The sequence below is a fragment of the Cherax quadricarinatus genome, chromosome 23, assembly GCF_038502225.1.
Source record: "Cherax quadricarinatus isolate ZL_2023a chromosome 23, ASM3850222v1, whole genome shotgun sequence".
Classification (NCBI taxonomy): domain Eukaryota; kingdom Metazoa; phylum Arthropoda; class Malacostraca; order Decapoda; family Parastacidae; genus Cherax; species Cherax quadricarinatus.
Genome location: NC_091314.1, coordinates 4,446,298 through 4,467,433, shown reverse-complemented (window position 1 = coordinate 4,467,433; position 21,136 = coordinate 4,446,298). Strand labels below are relative to the sequence as shown.

General features: G+C 45.0%; 1 protein-coding gene across 3 annotated transcripts in view; it reads left to right on the top strand.

The window, feature by feature from the left end:
- The window catches only part of LOC128686141 (protein turtle homolog A), a 509,174-nt gene that overhangs the window by 418,209 nt on the left and 69,829 nt on the right, over positions 1-21,136 (top strand). For all 3 annotated transcript variants that reach the window (XM_070087793.1, XM_070087792.1, XM_070087791.1), the window contains exon 3: positions 608-842. In XM_070087793.1, coding sequence (XP_069943894.1) covers positions 608-842 — 235 coding nt within the window. The remainder of the gene's footprint in view (positions 1-607; positions 843-21,136) is intronic.

Sequence of the window (21,136 nt, the reverse complement as noted above, 5' to 3'; positions counted from 1 at the left end):
GAAAGGATGGGAAGGGGAGGACGTTGAAAGACGCCAAACCAAAATAATAATAATAATAATAATAATAATAATAATAATAATAATAATAATAATAATTAGTTTTAATAATAGTTTCAATTTATTTTTAAAAATAATATTTAGTTTTAACAATGATAATTAATTTTAATAACAACTTTAATAACAATAGTTTAATAATTCGTAGTAGTAATTATTACTTTGAATAATGATTATTAATAGTAATAATTACTTTTAATAATGATTATTAATAGTAATAATTACTTTGAATAATAATTAGTAATAGTAATAATTACGTTTAATAATAATTAGTTTTAGTAATAATTATTTTTAATAATTAATTTTAGTAATAATTACTTTAAATAATAATTAGTTTTAGTAATAATTACTTTTAATAATAATTAGCTTGAGTAATAATTACTTTTAATAATAATTAGCTTGAGTAATAATTACTTTTAATAATAATTAGTTTGAGTAATAATTACTTTTAATAATAATTAGTTTGAGTAATAATTACTTTTAATAATAATTAGTTTGAGTAATAATTACTTTTAATAATAATTAGCTAAAATAATAATAATCTCTGTTACAGGACCAGAGGCGTTCCTAGCCCCCACCCTCCCACTGAGGGGCGTGATGGGCGTGGCCGAGGCGCCCACGATGCAGGGCGTGGGCGTGGACGAGTCTAGCACTGTCCCTGTCAGGCGTGTGGAGGGCGTGGGCGGCGCCCCTGCTCAGCTACCCTGCCTGGCCAGCCACGCCCCCCAGCACGACAATCCTGTACTCGTACTCTGGTACAAAGATGGAGCTCGATTCCCCTTTTACACGTGAGTAGGATTGAATCTGGAGTGTGAGAGGATCGGATGCCTTCCATTATAAGGATTGAACCCCTTAAATGAGGATGTTGGAAGGGTTGGTTTCCTTAACTCATGATGTTAAAGGGTGGGATCCCTTAAATTAGGATGCTAGAAGGATTGAATCCCTTAACTTAGAATATTACAAGGGTCGAATCTCCTGAATTAGAATGCCAGAAGGGTTGAATCCCTCCCATTAAGGTGTTAAAAGGATTGGATCCCTTCCATTAAAGTGCTAGAAGGATTGAATCCCTTCCATTAAGATGCTAAAAGGGTTGAATCCCTTCCATTAAAGTGCCAGGAAAATTGGATCCCTTTCATTAAGGAGCTAAAAGGGGTGAATCCCTTTCATTGAGGTGCTAGGAGGATTGGATCCCTTCCATTAAGGTTCTACGAATGGGGTTGGATCCTCCTCCCTCCTTTATCAATTTAGATAAATTTAATACTCTCCAAAGATACAGTTAACTATAAAAATAATTGACTGGCAGGAAACGAAAAAAAGGAATGAATGAAATGAAAGAAAGAAAGAATGAAGGACAAAGAGAGATGGAGGACAAAGCTGAATGAGAAGAGTAAAAGAGAGAGAATGGTGGGTGTTATTGTCTTCCCTGAGTGAGGGAGGGAGGGAGAGATGAGGGAGGGAATGAGGAGGGAGTGAGGGAAGGAAGGAATGGGACTAGGAGTGAAAGAGAGTTAAGGAGGGAGGGAATTAGAGAGGAGCAGGAGGAGGAGGAGGAGGAGGGAAAGAATAGAGGTCAGAAAGAGTGCATTTTATTGTGTTTGTTGTGAAGACAGTATTCTCCCAGTGTGGGAGGTTGTGGAAGATGCACTGAATATTCTCTCTCTCTCTCTCTCTCTCTCTCTCTCTCTCTCTCTCTCTCTCTCTCTCTCTCTCTCTCTCTCTCTCTCTCTCTCTCTCTCTCTCTCTCTCTCTCTCTCTCTCTTTTTTACACAGGGTTTGACAAGGTTAAGTTAAGGATCCCTAACTTTATTGACAAGCTATTTACAAGTTAGGATTCCTAACTTTAACAAGCTAAGAGCTGTTACCTACATCAGCTCATTTGAAAGCATTTTTATTGTTATGAGACATACAAGTAGGGAACAGGATGAAGTTGGAGCCATCTGTGGGCCAGCATTTTCATTTGATCAACTGACTTTATCTCGTTGACATCATTATGCTGTACGAATGTGTTCCATACTCGAGTCATCCTGGGTATATATGATCTCAGATGGAGTGATGTTCTGGAGAAGGGTACAGCCAGAGTTAAGTTGCTGCTTTCTGCCCGTCTTGTGGCATAAAAGCTTGTTTCACGCTGTCCTCGAAGTGTATCCAAGTGTGGTACTTTGACAATATTGGCCTTGTACATAACAGTAAGGCCACCCACATCCCTCCTATGTTGAAGGCTCTGCTGAAATGACAGACCTATCCAGGATTGGTCCAGGCAAGAGATGAGACGTCTTGCTCTGTTCTCTACTCTGTCAAGCAGTCGCAGATGAGGGAGGGAGGGGGGGCAGGCAAACCAAGAAAATGGAGCATACTCAAGATGTGAGCGTACTTGTGCCTCGTACAGAATCTTGCAACCCTTACTGTCAAACAGATGCGAGATACGGCGAAGTGCTGTAAGCTTCCTGGCTGCCTGTTTGCAATATTTACGACGTGGATCTTCATGGTCAGTTTGGAGTCAAATTCCACCCCAAGGATATCAACTTCTTCCCCAGATGCCACCACCCTCTCATTCATCCTTACTACTGCACCAGCATTACCATCATGGTTCCTAGACCATCATTCATTTGTGTTTTCTCAGGTGCCAATGTTACTTGCCATTTATTTCCCCAAGCTGATATAGCTCTTAGCTGGTGATTGATGTAGCTTAGAGCAGCTGGCATTTCTTCTCTTGGATAAGTGAATGTCAGTGTACAGTCGTCTGCATATGCATGTGATTCTGGGATGAGACGAAGAAGGTCATTGAAGTAGACATTCCATAACAATGGTCCCAGCACGCTTCCTTGTGGAACACTTGCCCCAATAGGATGTCTTGCTGATTCTGTTCCATTGAGAAAGACATAGCGTAGAGCCTGCAATTCCCAGTGCTTGAAGTTCTGCTAAGAGGCTCTGGTGCCACACCCGGTCGAAAGCACCAGCAATGTCCAGTGCTACCACACAGCTGACTTTGGATTCATCCAGTGACTGGTGCCACTTAGTGGAGAGGTTTAACAACAGATCAGCAGCAGAGTAACCTTTCCTGAAGCCATATTGTCGATCACAAAGTAGTGAGTGGTAGTCAAAAAACTCTGTCATTTGTCTTGAGATTATTGTCTCAAGGATCTTGCCAGTGATTGACAGGAGTGACACTGGTCTGTAGTTGCTGATTTCTGCTCTGCTCTTCTTTTTGTGAACAGGAACTCTCTCTCTCTCTCTCTCTCTCTCTCTCTCTCTCTCTCTCTCTCTCTCTCTCTCTCTCTCTCTCTCTCTCTCTCTCTCTCGCACATACACACACACACACCTCACTAATGAGGAAAGGAGAGCTTTGAGGAAGGACCAGAGAAACAATGACTTACACTTTGTCTTGTTAAAAGTTAGTGAGAGAGAGAGAGAGAGACAGACATACACACACACACACACACACACACACACACACACACACACACACACACACACACACACACACACACACACACACACACACACAAACACACACACACACACACGCACACACACACACACACACACACACACACACACACACACACACACACACACACACACACACACACACACCCTGCCAAATGCAAAGTCATGAAGATTGGGGAAGGGCAAAGAAGACCGCAGACACAATATAGTTTAGATGGCCAAAGACTGCAAACCTCACTCAAGGAAAAAGATCTGGGGGTGAGTATAACACCGAGCATATCTCCTGAGGCGCACATCAATCAGATAACTGCTGCAGCATACGGGCGCCTGGCAAACCTACGGATAGCGTTCCGATACCTCAGTAAGGATTCATTTAAGACTCTGTATACCATTTACGTCAGGCCCATACTGGAGTATGCAGCACCAGTTTGGAATCCACACCTAGTCAAGCACGTCAAGAAATTAGAGAAAGTGCAAAGGTTTGCAACAAGACTAGTCCCAGAGCTACGGGGATTGTCCTACGAAGAAAGGTTGAGGGAAATCGGCCTGACGACACTGGAGGACAGGAGGGTCAGGGGAGACATGATAATGACATATAAAATACTGCGCGGAATAGACGAGGTAGACAAAGACGGGATGTTCCAGAGATGGGACACAGACACAAGAGGTCACAATTGGAAGTTGAAGACTCAGATGAATCAAAGGGATGTTAGGAAGTATTTCTTCAGTCATAGAGTAGTCAAGCCGTGGAATAGCATAGAAAGTGACGTAGTGGAGGCGGGAACCATACATAGTTTTAAGGCGAGGTATGATAAAGCTCATGGGGCAGGGAGAGAGAGGACCTAGTAGCAATCAGTGAAGAGGCGGGGCCAGGAGCTGTGACTCGACCCCTGCAACCACAAATAGGTGAGTACAAATAGGTGAGTACACAATTTCTCAAGAAACACCACAGTAGGCCTACTACTGACCCATGCTAGGCAGGTTCAACTCTCACCCATCAGTCGCCCAGCCAGAATTTAAAACCCCAACCCATAAGTAAAACATAAACCAGACACAATAAACACCGACACATAAAAAATAAATCAACAATTCTGGTATCAGGCAATTAAAATTCCTGTTGTTTCTGGCGTGGTTGTGACACGTACTGGACCTGTTTTGTGTCCCTGGGCCTGTTTTGTGTCCCTGGACCTGTTTTGTGTCCCTGGGCCTGTTTTGTGTCCCTGGGCCTGTTTTGTGTCCCTGGGCCTGTTTTGTGTCCCTGGGCCTGTTTTGTGTCCCTGGGCCTGTTTTGTGTCCCTGGGCCTGTTTTGTGTCCCTGGGCCTGTTTTGTGTCCCTGGGCCTGTTTTGTGTCCCTGGGCCTGTTTTGTGTCCCTGGGCCTGTTTTGTGTCCCTGGGCCTGTTTTGTGTCCCTGGGCCTGTTTTGTGTCCCTGGGCCTGTTTTGTGTCCCTGGACCTGTTTTGTGTCCCTGGACCTGTTTTGTGTCCCTGGGCCTGTTTTGTGTCCCTGGGCCTGTTTTGTGTCCCTGGACCTGTTTTGTGTCCCTGGACCTGTTTTGTGTCCCTGGACCTGTTTTGTGTCCCTGGGCCTGTTTTGTGTCCCTGGGCCTGTTTTGTGTCCCTGGACCTGTTTTGTGTCCCTGGACCTGTTTTGTGTCCCTGGGCCTGTTTTGTGTCCCTGGACCTGTTTTGTGTCCCTGGACCTGTTTTGTGTCCCTGGGCCTGTTTTGTGTCCCTGGGCCTGTTTTGTGTCCCTGGACCTGTTTTGTGTCCCTGGACCTGTTTTGTGTCCCTGGACCTGTTTTGTGTCCCTGGGCCTGTTTTGTGTCCCTGGACCTGTTTTGTGTCCCTGGACCTGTTTTGTGTCCCTGGACCTGTTTTGTGTCCCTGGACCTGTTTTGTGTCCCTGGGCCTGTTTTGTGTCCCTGGACCTGTTTTGTGTCCCTGGACCTGTTTTGTGTCCCTGGACCTGTTTTGTGTCCCTGGACCTGTTTTGTGTCCCTGGGCCTGTTTTGTGTCCCTGGACCTGTTTTGTGTCCCTGGACCTGTTTTGTGTCCCTGGGCCTGTTTTGTGTCCCTGGACCTGTTTTGTGTCCCTGGACCTGTTTTGTGTCCCTGGACCTGTTTTGTGTCCCTGGGCCTGTTTTGTGTCCCTGGACCTGTTTTGTGTCCCTGGGCCTGTTTTGTGTCCCTGGACCTGTTTTGTGTCCCTGGACCTGTTTTGTGTCCCTGGGCCTGTTTTGTGTCCCTGGACCTGTTTTGTGTCCCTGGGCCTGTTTTGTGTCCCTGGACCTGTTTTGTGTCCCTGGACCTGTTTTGTGTCCCTGGGCCTGTTTTGTGTCCCTGGACCTGTTTTGTGTCCCTGGGCCTGTTTTGTGTCCCTGGACCTGTTTTGTGTCCCTGGGCCTGTTTTGTGTCCCTGGGCCTGTTTTGTGTCCCTGGGCCTGTTTTGTGTCCCTGGGCCTGTTTTGTGTCCCTGGGCCTGTTTTGTGTCCCTGGACCTGTTTTGTGTCCCTGGGCCTGTTTTGTGTCCCTGGACCTGTTTTGTGTCCCTGGGCCTGTTTTGTGTCCCTGGACCTGTTTTGTGTCCCTGGGCCTGTTTTGTGTCCCTGGACCTGTTTTGTGTCCCTGGACCTGTTTTGTGTCCCTGGGCCTGTTTTGTGTCCCTGGACCTGTTTTGTGTCCCTGGGCCTGTTTTGTGTCCCTGGACCTGTTTTGTGTCCCTGGGCCTGTTTTGTGTCCCTGGGCCTGTTTTGTGTCCCTGGGCCTATTTTGTGTCCCTGGGCCTGTTTTGTGTCCCTGGGCCTGTTTTGTGTCCCTGGACCTGTTTTGTGTCCCTGGGCCTGTTTTGTGTCCCTGGGCCTGTTTTGTGTCCCTGGGCCTGTTTTGTGTCCCTGGGCCTGTTTTGTGTCCCTGGGCCTGTTTTGTGTCCCTGGGCCTGTTTTGTGTCCCTGGGCCTGTTTTGTGTCCCTGGACCTGTTTTGTGTCCCTGGGCCTGTTTTGTGTCCCTGGGCCTGTTTTGTGTCCCTGGACCTGTTTTGTGTCCCTGGGCCTGTTTTGTGTCCCTGGGCCTGTTTTGTGTCCCTGGACCTGTTTTGTGTCCCTGGGCCTGTTTTGTGTCCCTGGACCTGTTTTGTGTCCCTGGGCCTGTTTTGTGTCCCTGGGCCTGTTTTGCGTCCCCAGGGCCTGTTTTGTGTCCCTGAACCTGTTGTGTTCCTGGACCTGTTGTGTCCCTGGACCTGTTGTGTCGCAAGACCTGTTGTGCCCCAGAACCTGTTTTGTGTCCCTGGAACTGTTGTGTCCCTAGACCTGTTGTGTCCCTGGACCTGTTTTGTGTCCCTGGACCTGTTGTGTTCCTGGACCTGTTGTGTCTCTGGACCTGTTGTGTCGCAAGACCTGTTGTGTCCCAGAACCTGTTTTGTGTCCCTGGACCTGTTGTGTCCCTAGACCTGTTGTGTCCCTGGACCTATTGTGTCCCTGGACCTGTTGTGTTCCTGGACCTGTTATGTCCCTGGACCTGTTGTGTCCCTGGACCTGTTGTGTGTCCCTGGACTTGTTGTGTGTCCCTGGACCTGTTTTGTGTCCCTGGACCTGTTTTGTGTCCCTGGACCTGTTTTGTGTCCCTGGACCTGTTGTGTCCCTGGACCTGTTGTGTTCCTGGACCTGTTGTGTCCCTAGACCTGTTGTGTCCCTGGACCTGTTTTGTGTCCCAGGGCCTGTTGTGTCCCTGGACCTGTTTTGTGTCCCTGGACCTGTTGTGTCCCTGGACCTGTTGTATCTCTGGACCTGTTTTGTGTCCCTGGGCCTGTTGTGTCCCTGGACCTGTTGTGTCCCTGGACCTGTTGTGTCCCTGAATCTGTTTTGTGTCCCTGGACCTGTTTTGTATCCCTGGACCTTTTGTGTCCCTGGACCTGTTTTGTGTCCCTGGACCTGTTTTGTGTCCCTGAACCTGTTGTGTTCCTGGACCTGTTGTGTCCCTGGACCTGTTTTGTGTCCCTGGACCTGTTTTGTATCCCTGGACCTGTTGTGTCCCTGGACCTGTTGTGTCCCTTGACCTGTTGTATCGCAAGACCTGTTGTGTCCCTGGACCTGTTGTGTCCCTGGACCTGTTGTGTCCCTGGACCTATTGTGTCCCTGGACCTGTTGTGTCCCTGGACCTGTTGTGTTGCTGGACCTGTTGTGTCCCTGGACCTGTTGTGTTCCTGGACCTGTTGTGTCCCTGGACCTGTTTTGTGTCCCTGGACCTGATGTGTCCCTGGACCTGTTGTGTCCCTGGACCTATTGTGTCCCTGGACCTGTTGTGTCCCTGGACCTGTTGTGTTCCTGGACCTGTTGTGTCCCTGGACCTGTTGTGTTCCTGGATCTATGTCCCTGGACCTGTTGTGTTCCTGGACCTGTTGTGTCCCTGGACCTGTTTTGTGTCCGTGGACCTGTTTGTGTTATTGGACCTGTTGTGTCGCAATACCTGTTGTGTTCCAGAACCTGTTTTGTGTCCCTGGACCTGTTGTGTCCCTATACCTGTTGTGTCCCTGGACCTGTTGTGTTCCTGGACCTATTGTGTCCCTGGACCTGTTTTGTGTCTCTGGACCTTTTTTGTGTCCTTGGACCTGTTTTGTCCCTGGACCTGTTTTATGTTACTGGACCTGTTGTGTTCCTGGACCTGTTGTGTCCCTGGACCTGTTTTGTGTCTCTGGACCTTTTTTGTGTCCTTGGACCTGTTTTGTCCCTGGACCTGTTTTATGTTACTGGACCTGTTGTGTCCCTGGACCTGTTGTGTCCTTGGACCTGTTTTGTGTCCTTGGACCTGTTGTGTCCCTGGACCTGTTGTACCTCTGGACCTGTTGTGTCCCTGGACCTGTTGTGTCCCTGGATCTGTTGTGTCCCTGGACCTGTTGTGTTTTTGGACCTGTTGTGTCCCTTGTGATGTAATTCAGCTGGGCTTGTGAGGTCTCTGGGGAGACCTAATTTAACCAATTATATGGTCACACCTTACCTTGGCAAACGTCTGTAGCCACGACCACGTCTGAGGTCTTTTGTCCTTGACGGCGTCAGACCTAGGCGTCAGGTCGTACACGTGGTTGTGGAAGGTGCTTGGACCACCATAAAAGCCCAAGGAAGAGCATGATCAGGAGATTCGAGCGGGAGCAGCTGCTGGGGTGCAGAGCTCCTGAGCAGAGACTTCGAGCGGAGCTGCTGCTGGGGTGCAGAGCTCCTGAGCGGAGACTTCGAGCGGAGCTGCTGCTGGGGTGCAGGGCTCCTGAGCAGAGACTTCGAGCGGAGCTGCTGCTGGGGTGCAGGGCTCGGGAGAAGGCTGCTGAAGTCTCTGGAGGAGACTGTTGGAGGCATTGGGCAGAGTACTGGCTTGGCGCAGTACTCGTGCTGTGTAGGTCTTGGGACCTGTGGCTTAGTTCCTGTGATGAACTGCCCTCTGAACTATATTGTAAGTTACATTCATTTTGGTCAAGTTGATTGTGTTCCCTGTCTCACTGCTTATACATACCATCCCATTTATCTAAACCACAATAATGTTCTCCTGTTCCCAAATATATTATTGTACAAAGACTTAATAATAAACTGTGTTTGAGTAGAATAGTAATATTCACTGCCCACCGTTATTTATTCTTTTTTCTTATATTTTATTATGTTTATATGAGTGAAGAGTGGGCGAGGCATATGTTAGTGAGTAGTGTAGAGTTAATGAGAGTGTCGTGGTGGTCACCACTGACCTGTCATTACCTACCTACCTCCGCTAATCATCTCACTCCTACCACCTCGCCTGCCTCTCCCCTGCCTACATAATCCCTTACTCCCATATTCCCCACTTATATCCTATTCAATCATTACCCCCCTACATGACACCCTGGACCTGTTGTGTCCCTGGGCCTGTTGTTTCCCTGAACCTGTTTTGTGTCTCTGAACCTGTTGTGTCCCTGGACCTGTTGTGTCCCTGAACCTGTTGTGTCCCTGGACCTGTTGTGTCCCTGGACCTGTTGTGTCCTTGGACCTGTTTTGTCCCTGGACCTGTTTTACGTTACTGGACCTGTTGTGTCCCTGGACGTGTTGTGTCCTTGGACCTGTTTTGGGTCCTTGGACCTGTTGTGTCCCTGGACCTGTTGTGCCTCTGGACCTGTTGTGCCCCTGGACCTGTTGTGTCCCTGGATCTGTTGTGTCCCTGGATCTGTTGTGTCCCTGGACCTGTTGTGTTCCTGGACCTGTTGTGTCCCTGGACCTGTTGTATCCCTGGGCCTGTTGTGTCCCTGTACCTGTTGTGTCCATGGACCTGTTTTGTGTCCTTGGACCTGTTGTGTCCTTGGACCTGTTGTGTCCCTGGACCTGTTGTGTTCCTGGACCTGTTGTGTCCCTGGGCCTGTTGTGTCCCTGGACCTGTTGTGTCCCTGGAACTGTTGTGTTCCTGGACCTGTTGTGTCCCTGGACCTGTTGTGTCCCTGGATCTGTTGTGTCCCTGGACCTGTTGTGTCCCTGGATCTGTTGTGTCCCTGGACCTGTTGTGTTCCTGGACCTGTTGTGTCCCTGGACCTGTTGTGTCCCTGGATCTGTTGTGTCCCTGGACCTGTTGTGTCCCTGGACCTGTTGTGTTCCTGGACCTGTTGTGTCCCTGGACCTGTTGTGTCCCTGGATCTGTTGTGTCCCTGGACCTGTTGTGTCCCTGGACCTGTTGTGTCCCTGGATCTGTTGTGTCCCTGGACCTGTTGTGTCCCTGGACCTGTTGTGTCCCTGGATCTGTTGTGTCCCTGGACCTGTTGTGTCCCTGGACCTGTTGTGTCCCTGGACCTGTTGTGTCCCTGGACCTGTTGTGTCCCTGGACCTGTTTTGTGTCTCTGGACCTTTTTTGTGTCCTTGGACCTGTTTTGTCCCTGGACCTGTTTTACGTTACTGGACCTGTTGTGTCCCTGGACGTGTTGTGTCCTTGGACCTGTTTTGTGCCCTTGGACCTGTTGTGTCCCTGGACCTGTTGTGCCTCTGGACCTGTTGTGTCCCTGGACCTGTTGTGTCTCTGGATTTGTTGTGTCCCTGGATCTGTTGTGTCCCTGGACCTGTTGTGTTCCTGGACCTGTTGTGTCCCTGGACCTGTTGTGTCCATGGACCTGTTTTGTGTCCCTGGACCTGTTGTGTCCCTGGACCTGTTGTGTTCCTGGACCTGTTGTGTCCCTGGACCTGTTGTGTCCCTGGACCTGTTGTGTCCCTGGACCAGTTGTGTTCCTGGACCTGTTGTGTCCCTGGACCTGTTGTGTCCCTGGACCTGTTGTGTTCCTGGACCTGTTGTGTCCCTGGACCTGTTGTGTCCCTGGATCTGTTGTGTCCCTGGACCTGTTGTGTCCCTGGACCTGTTGTGTTCCTGGACCTGTTGTGTCCCTGGACCTGTTGTGTCCCTGGATCTGTTGTGTCCCTGGACCTGTTGTGTCCCTGGACCTGTTGTGTCCCTGGATCTGTTGTGTCCCTGGACCTGTTGTGTCCCTGGACCTGTTGTGTCCCTGGATCTGTTGTGTCCCTGGACCTGTTGTGTCCCTGGACCTATTGTGTCCCTGGACCTGTTGTGTCCCTGGACCAGTTGTGTCCCTGGACCTGTTGTGTCCCTGGATCTGTTGTGTCCCTGGACCTGTTGTGTCCCTGGACCTGTTGTGTCCCTGGACCTGTTGTGTCCCTGAACCAGTTGTGTCCCTGGACCTGTTGTGTCCCTGGACCTGTTGTGTCCCTGGATCTGTTGTGTCCCTGGACCTGTTGTGTCCCTGGACCTGTTGTGTCCCTGGATCTGTTGTGTCCCTGGACCTGTTGTGTCCCTGGACCTGTTGTGTCCCTGGACCTGTTGTGTCCCTGGACCTGTTGTGTCCCTGGACCTGTTGTGTCCCTGGACCTGTTGTGTCCCTGGACCTGTTGTGTCCCTGGACCTGTTGTGTCCCTGGACCTGTTGTGTTCCTGGACCTGTTGTGTCCCTGGACCTGTTGTGTCCCTGGATCTGTTGTGTCCCTGGACCTGTTGTGTCCCTGGACCTGTTGTGTCCCTGGATCTGTTGTGTCCCTGGACCTGTTGTGTCCCTGGACCTGTTGTGTCCCTGGACCTGTTGTGTCCCTGGACCTGTTGTGTCCCTGGACCTGTTGTGTCCCTGGACCTGTTGTGTCCCTGGATCTGTTGTGTCCCTGGACCTGTTGTGTTCCTGGACCTGTTGTGTCCCTGGACCTGTTGTGTCCCTGGATCTGTTGTGTCCCTGGACCTGTTGTGTCCCTGGACCTGTTGTGTCCCTGGATCTGTTGTGTCCCTGGACCTGTTGTGTCCCTGGACCTGTTGTGTCCCTGGATCTGTTGTGTCCCTGGACCTGTTGTGTCCCTGGACCTGTTGTGTCCCTGGACCTGTTGTGTCCCTGGACCTGTTGTGTCCCTGGACCTGTTGTGTCCCTGGACCTGTTGTGTCCCTGGACCTGTTGTGTTCCTGGACCTGTTGTGTTCCTGGACCTGTTGTGTCCCTGGATCTGTTGTGTCCCTGGACCTGTTGTGTCCCTGGACCTGTTGTGTCCCTGGATCTGTTGTGTCCCTGGACCTGTTGTGTCCCTGGACCTGTTGTGTCCCTGGATCTGTTGTGTCCCTGGACCTGTTGTGTCCCTGGACCTGTTGTGTCCCTGGACCTGTTGTGTCCCTGGACCTGTATCTTATCATCAAACATTTGCCTATGCAAATGTCGTTCTGCAGTGTGAATCTCTGCCAACGTTTTATCATCTGTCGCTAAAAATACTGTTAAAACCTTTTAACATATGACAGGGGGTAGGAGAAACGCGTTTTTTATTATTTGGCGGGAAAAACGTGAAGGAATATAATTTGGCGGGGGAAAACGTGAAGGAGTTGAATTTGGCGGGGAAAAACGTGAAGGAGTTTAATTTGGCGGGGGAAAAACGTGAAGGAGTTTAATTTGGCGGGGAAAAACGTGAAGGAGTTTAATTTGGCGGGGAAAAACGTGAAGGAGTTTAATTTGGCGGGGGAAAAACGTGAAGGAGTTTAATTTGGCGGGGAAAAACGTGAAGGAGTTTAATTTGGCGGGGGAAAAACGTGAAGGAGTTTAATTTGGCGGGGAAAAACGTGAAGGAGTTTAATTTGGCGGGGAAAAAATTCTTTGATGATGCAAGAAAAATTTTTAAGATTTAAAAAAATCAGCGACCGAGGTTGAAATATTTTTTGTCATAAAAAAAAAGTATTTTTGAACGCTTCGGTATGAGGCTTTTGTTAATTTACGTCACTTGTTTAAGTAACGTCACTTGTTTAAGTAACGTCACTTGTTTAAGTAACATCACTTGTTTAAGTAACGTCACTTGTTTAAGTAACGTCACTTGTTTAAGTAACATCACTTGTTTAAGTAACGTCACTTGTTTAAGTAACATCACTTGTTTAAGTAACGTCACTTGTTTAAGTAACGTCACTTGTTTGTTAATTAACGTCACTTGTTTAAGTAACGTCACTTGTTTAAGTAACGTCACTTGTTTAAGTAACGTCACTTGTTTAAGTAACGTCACTTGTTTAAGTAACGTCACTTGTTTAAGTAACATCACTTGTTTAATTAACGTCACTGGTTTAAGTAGCGTCACTTGTTTAAGTAACGTCACTTGTTTGTTAATTAACGTCACTGGTTTAAGTAACGTCACTTGTTTAAGTAACGTCACTTGTTTAAGTAACGTCACTTGTTTAAGTAACGTCACTTGTTTGTTAATTAACGTCACTGGTTTAAGTAACGTCATTTGTTTAAGTAACGTCACTTGTTTAAGTAACGTCACTTGTTTAAGTAACGTCACTTGTTTAAGTAACGCCACTTGTTTAAGTAACGTCACTTGTTTAAGTAACGTCACTTGTTTAAGTAACGTCACTTGTTTAAGTAACGTCACTTGTTTAAGTAACGTCACTTGTTTAAGTAACGTCACTTGTTTAAGTAACGTCACTTGTTTAAGAAACGTCACTTGTTTGTTAATTAACGTCACTGGTTTAAGTAACGTCACTTGTTTGTTAATTAACGTCACTGGTTTAAGTAACGTCACTTGTTTAAGTAGCGTCACTTGTTTAAGTAGCGTCACTTGTTTAATTAACGTCACTTGTTTAAGTAACGTCACTTGTTTGTTAATTAACGTCACTGGTTTAAGTAACGTCACTTGTTTAAGTAACGTCACTTGTTTAAGTAACGTCACTTGTTTAAGTAACGTCACTTGTTTGTTAATTAACGTCACTGGTTTAAGTAACGTCATTTGTTTAAGTAACGTCACTTGTTTAAGTAACGTCACTTGTTTAAGTAACGTCACTTGTTTAAGTAACGCCACTTGTTTAAGTAACGTCACTTGTTTAAGTAACGTCACTTGTTTAAGTAACGTCACTTGTTTAAGTAACGTCACTTGTTTAAGTAACGTCACTTGTTTAAGTATCGTCACTTGTTTAAGAAACGTCACTTGTTTGTTAATTAACGTCACTGGTTTAAGTAACGTCACTTGTTTGTTAATTAACGTCACTGGTTTAAGTAACGTCACTTGTTTAAGTAACGTCACTTGTTTAAGTAGCGTCACTTGTTTAATTAACGTCACTTGTTTAAGTAACGTCACTTGTTTAAGTAACGTCACTTGTTTAAGTAACGTCACTTGTTTAAGTAACGTCACTTGTTTAAGTAACGTCACTTGTTTAAGTAACGTCACTTGTTTAATTAACGTCACTTGTTTGTTAATTAACGTCACTGGTTTAAGTAACGTCATTTGTTTAAGTAACGTCACTTGTTTAAGTAACGTCACTTGTTTAAGTAACGTCACTTGTTTAAGTAACGCCACTTGTTTAAGTAACGTCACTTGTTTAAGTAACGTCACTTGTTTAAGTAACGTCACTTGTTTAAGTAACGTCACTTGTTTAAGTAACGTCACTTGTTTAAGTATCGTCACTTGTTTAAGAAACGTCACTTGTTTGTTAATTAACGTCACTGGTTTAAGTAACGTCACTTGTTTGTTAATTAACGTCACTGGTTTAAGTAACGTCACTTGTTTAAGTAACGTCACTTGTTTAAGTAACGTCACTTGTTTAAGTAACGTCACTTGTTTAAGTAACGTCACTTGTTTAAGTAACGTCACTTGTTTAAGTAACGTCACTTGTTTAAGTAACGTCACTTGTTTAATTAACGTCACTTGTTTGTTAATTAACGTCACTGGTTTAAGTAACGTCACTTGTTTAAGTAACGTCACTTGTTTAATTAACGTCACTTGTTTAAGTAACGTCACTTGTTTAATTAACGTCACTTGTTTAAGTAACGTCACTTGTTTAAGTAACGTCACTTGTTTAAGTAACGTCACTTGTTTAATTAACGTCACTTGTTTGTTAATTAACGTCACTGGTTTAAGTAACGTCACTTGTTTAATTAACGTCACTGGTTTAAGTAACGTCATTTGTTTAAGTAACGTCACTTGTTTAAGTAACGTCACTTGTTTAAGTAACGTCACTTGTTTAAGTAACGCCACTTGTTTAAGTAACGTCACTTGTTTAAGTAACGTCACTTGTTTAAGTAACGTCACTTGTTTAAGTAACGTCACTTGTTTAAGTAACGTCACTTGTTTAAGTATCGTCACTTGTTTAAGAAACGTCACTTGTTTGTTAATTAACGTCACTGGTTTAAGTAACGTCACTTGTTTGTTAATTAACGTCACTGGTTTAAGTAACGTCACTTGTTTAAGTAACGTCACTTGTTTAAGTAGCGTCACTTGTTTAATTAACGTCACTTGTTTAAGTAACGTCACTTGTTTAAGTAACGTCACTTGTTTAAGTAACGTCACTTGTTTAAGTAACGTCACTTGTTTAAGTAACGTCACTTGTTTAAGTAACGTCACTTGTTTAATTAACGTCACTTGTTTGTTAATTAACGTCACTGGTTTAAGTAACGTCATTTGTTTAAGTAACGTCACTTGTTTAAGTAACGTCACTTGTTTAAGTAACGTCACTTGTTTAAGTAACGCCACTTGTTTAAGTAACGTCACTTGTTTAAGTAACGTCACTTGTTTAAGTAACGTCACTTGTTTAAGTAACGTCACTTGTTTAAGTAACGTCACTTGTTTAAGTATCGTCACTTGTTTAAGAAACGTCACTTGTTTGTTAATTAACGTCACTGGTTTAAGTAACGTCACTTGTTTGTTAATTAACGTCACTGGTTTAAGTAACGTCACTTGTTTAAGTAACGTCACTTGTTTAAGTAGCGTCACTTGTTTAATTAACGTCACTTGTTTAAGTAACGTCACTTGTTTAAGTAACGTCACTTGTTTAAGTAACGTCACTTGTTTAAGTAACGTCACTTGTTTAAGTAACGTCACTTGTTTAAGTAACGTCACTTGTTTAATTAACGTCACTTGTTTGTTAATTAACGTCACTGGTTTAAGTAACGTCACTTGTTTAAGTAACGTCACTTGTTTAATTAACGTCACTTGTTTAAGTAACGTCACTTGTTTAATTAACGTCACTTGTTTAAGTAACGTCACTTGTTTAAGTAACGTCACTTGTTTGTTAATTAACGTCACTGGTTTAAGTAACGTCACTTGTTTGTTAATTAACGTCACTGGTTTAAGTAACGTCACTTGTTTAAGTAACGTCACTTGTTTAAGTAACGTCACTTGTTTAAGTGACGTCACTTGTTTAATTAACGTCACTTGTTTAAGTAACGTCACTTGTTTAAGTAACGTCACTTGTTTGTTAATTAACGTCTCTTGTTTAAGTAACGTCACTTGTTTAAGTAACGTCACTTGTTTAAGTAACGTCACTTGTTTAAGTAACGTCACTTGTTTAAGTAACGTCACTTGTTTAATTAACGTCACTTGTTTAAGTAACGTCACTTGTTTGTTAATTAACGTCACTGGTTTAAGTGACGTCACTTGTTTAATTAAGGTCACTTGTTTAAGTAACGTCACTTGTTTAAGTATCGTCACTTGTTCAGGTAACGTCACTTGTTTAAGTAACGTCACTTGTTTAAGTAACGTCACTTGTTTAAGTAACGTCACTTGTTTAAGTAACGTCACTTGTTTAAGTAACATCACTTGTTTAAGTAACGTCACTTGTTTAAGTAACATCACTTGTTTAAGTAACGTCACTTGTTTAAGTAACGTCACTTGTTTAAGTAACGTCACTTGTTTAAGTAACATCACTTGTTTGTTTTCGTAAAGCCTCGTCATATATCTCGGGAAGAATTTCTGCTGACACGACTTTCCCCTGAAATTCTGACTTCAAAACTGGAGTCTGATTTGCATGAGGCTGGTGGGCGCCACCCACCAGTCATGGCATGTCAATGTTACACACACTCTTCAGTTTGCATTTATCTGTGGAATAAAATACTTGGTTATATTTTTTGTGGGGTGGGAGATAGGTCGCTATCCCTGCCTCTAACGTCTCATAGTTGATTGTGATCCATTTCGCCGCTTCCAGTCCATCTCTTATCGCCTCTAATCTATCTTTCAACGCATCGGATCCTTCTTTCAACGTCGTCTCCAGTCTTTCAACGCCTTCAATCCCTCTCTCATCGCCTTCAATCTCTAATTCAACGAATCAAATCCCTTCCTTGCCGTTTCCAATCCCTCCTTCGCCGTCTCCAATCCCTCCCTCGCCGTCTCCAATCCTTCCTTCACCGCCTCCAATCCCTTCTTCACCTCCTCCAATCCCTCCCTCACCACCTCCAATTCGCCTCACCAACAGGCAGACATATAATCAATTATGGCAGTATGTATCTGAAAAATTAACGCTTCTTTCATCTCGTATCTTCTTTTGCCAAGGATTTTGACGAATGGAAAAATATTAATTAAAGTCTTGGCACGTTGAAGAAGCAGTTTGAGATCTGAGTTCCTCATTAACTTGACAGGAAATTCCTCATTAACCTGACAGGAAGTTCTGCTCATAACTGCTTTCTCATGCGCGAGTAATGACAGTCACGGCAGGAGATGGACCAGACATCGCTGAAGATGACCCAGACACTGCAGTAGATGGACCAAACACGGCTGGAGACGGACCAGACACGACTGGAAACGGCTCAGATACGGCAGAAGGATCAGACACGGCTGTTGTGAGTGGCATCCTGGGAGACAAGATTAAAGGAACACATTGGCAATAAGACAGTCCTCGATGATGTACTGACTTGACTGGGTCATCCTGGGTCAGCAAAAATCTTATCTCTTAATGATAGACCTGCAAGCAGGTCGTAATAAAATTTATTACCTGACTTTTACTAAGTTTTGCCACTAAACACACGTACCTGGAGCTTTTTTTTTTGATCATCATTGAAGGTATATACAACTAACAAATATTAACAGGCTACTTAAAAACCCGTTTGTCTAGGTGAAATATGTTGCACAGAACAGTTAACAGTTTAATTGTGCTTTCATGCATGCAACACTTTACTCTCAAGCAACAAGCTTTCTCGTGGTTGAAGTTCCGTATATATATTTGAGTTACTGGCAGGTGTTTAATTTTTGGAGGTGTTGCAAAGTATTTGTATTGCTTATCAATAATATTGTCAAGTGTAGGTATTTTTGACTTACCTATTCATGTATTATGTATATAAAGTTTTATGCAAAATATAATGTTAATGAGAGTTTTAACTCTATACACTTAGTGGGGAGATACATGATGCGTATTATGTATACTTATATGAATACATGCGAATCAAATATAAAGGAAATCCTGTAATAGCCTATCCATGATAGATACAACGTTGCACCCTCAGATGGACATAGAAAAGTTGTACTACCACAACACAGTTCTAGTTGCAATGTCAGGCAGAGTAACATGTGCTCTGGCAATGACCTTGCACAGCTCTGGACATTAAGGTACTATGATAGGAACATCCTGCAACAATCCACAAGACAACTAAATTCGCATCTTAAATAAGATCCGTGTGAGATATATCCTACAAGTACATCATTACTCCCTGACTAGCTAGATAAAAAATGTTTATAATTATAACCTACATTTTTAAAGGGGTGGACCAGTAACACAGTAGAAGGCGTCGGTCAGATCACCAAAAGCTCCAGTGATGGGTCATCATATGATTAAGACCCGCGTCAAGAAACACTTGTCATGTTACCTGATAAATCTTACCTAACCTACACTTTCTGACTCGCCACTATCGATGTGTAAAGATATAGAAAGCCAAGGAAGAACACTCAAAAGTGAAGAAACATCCTAGAGACGACTGCAACATGTCCACCCAGGATCAAAAACAACATTTAACTGACTCGTAAACAAGGCAGGAACTCCTGGTGCAAGGAAAGCTTCTAGATGCTTCTGAGAATCCTGGTGTGGGTGAACGAAACATAGCAAAACGTTCACATACACACATTAAATGTACAGGTGAAAATATCTTACAATAAGTAGTAATGACACAGGTGAGAAAGCCACACCCCCTCCTGGGCTCCAGCCAATGTGGAACATGTGCAACATTTGGATGGTGAAGCGTCTCCAGAATAAAGATACCCATATTTTTCACACATGTCTAAATTCGTCATTTTGTCAGTGATGAAAACCCCTCGACATGCTACACCTTGTTAAAGGGAACCTCCCAGTGAAGCTAGAGTTCGTCCAGTACCCACATCACTCAACTAAACAACTGAGTTACCTAACCAACACAACTCTTATATCATGCGTATCCATATGCTCTTCCGCCACCCTCCACAAGGTGCATGTGGGATACGCAACACATACAGTAACATACAAATACTAATCTGTAGTTAAAAATGGAAAGATGCCTGTTTGAACGTTACTCTGCCTATCTTCCGTTGCTATGTTTGTAAACACTGGTATGGTTATTTATTAGAAAAAAATTAATGTCACTGCGGCAGCAGTGACCACTTGTTCACCTGTGCTAAACAATTCCGTGGTTGGAACAACTGTCAAAACAACACTGTCTGCTACAGTGCTTCTCCTTTATGTTCTTAATAATTAAAAGATGAATTTAAAATGGCGTTTCGTCCATCTTAACCATTATCAAGACACAACTGAGCCAGAAACCTGGAGAAAGCCAGATGACAACCTAAAAGAGAGTTGTTTGAGTGGCTGTCTTCCTGGTTTTGAGAGACTCGTCCTCCTTCCTTTCTGGCTGCGTTCTTGTTGATTGTGGGTCTTCGAACTGGTGCTTCAGGGGCTGTACTTTACTTCGTTGTCTCCGCACCCGCCTCCAGCAGTCTCCACACCCTCTCCAGACCCACCTCCAGCAGTCTCCACACCCTCTCCAGATCCACCTCCAGCAGTCTCTACACCCTCTCCAGACCCACCTCCAGCAGTCTCCACACCCTCTCCAGACCCACCTCCAGCAGTCTCCACACCCGCCTCCAGCGGTCTCCACACCCGCCTCCAGCGGTCTCCACACCCGCCTCCAGTGGTCTCCACACCCGCCTCCAGCAGTCTCCACACCCGCCTCCAGTGGTCTCCACACCCGCCTCCAGTGGTCTCCACACCCGCCTCCAGTGGTCTCCACACCCGCCTCCAGCGGTCTCCACACCCGCCTCTTCACTACATAAATAATGACCCGTCACGTTATAAATCTGCCGTCTTAAAAGTTGGTCCGGAAAGCCGACACTCGCAGAGCTTATTTTATCGTCCACATAATGAAGGTGGTGGCAGCAAGCACTGCACCTGTGCAAGGAGGTATAGAGAGAGAGAGAGAGAGAGAGAGAGAGAGAGAGAGAGAGAAGAGGCGAGGATTAGCGGGGAGGGAGAGAGAGAGAAAGGCAGGAAGAGATTAGGATTATGGACTGATAGAGAGGGGCGAAAAGGAATAAAGAGAGAGCTACGAAACATATTTTCTTTACCTCATCTTTGTCCGTGTAATAATGGGGGATACATTATTGCGAATAATCGGCTTTACTGCCGTTTTTATCGTTTGTACCGTTTTTCTCCCCTTACGGTTCCAGACTTAGGGAACCACTGGTATAAATATATACTGTTTTGCATAACTGTTAGCGGTGGTACTGATGTTCTAATTAATTATTCTTATCGGGATAATTATTTTACCGGACCATCTCCTTCGACAAAGTCGTCACATCTTCGTTACGAAGATGTGACACGATGTTACAAGGTTTGTAACGAGTCCATCCAAAACAAGACTTGTAACGAGTCCAGACAAGACTTGTAACAAGTCCAGACAAGACTTGTAACAAGTCCAGACAAGACTTGTAACAAGTCCAGACAAGACTTGTAACAAGTCCAGACAAGACTTGTAACAAGTCCAGACAAGACTTGTAACAAGTCCAGACAAGACTTGTAATAAGTCCAGACAAGACTTGTAACAAGTCCAGACAAGACTTGTAACAAGTCCAGACAAGACTTGTAATAAGTCCAGACAAGACTTGTAACAAGTCCAGATAAGACTTGTAACAAGTCCAGACAAGACTTGTAACGAGTCCACCACAGCTTCTCTGGCTGTCAAAGAGTCTCTTGCCCTGTACTCACCTATTTTTGGTTGTAGGGGCCGATAGTCGCAGCTCTTGGCCCCGCCTGAGAATTCAAGTAATATGTGTTTGTACCAGGTAAAACCTTTTAGTGAGTAAGCTACGGTTGCACCATGCTGCTCTGCTGTTTATATTGCATGCAACAACATAAAAAAATTGAGTTAGGTCTGTCGTTTTCACTGCTTCCTGTGCCTGTT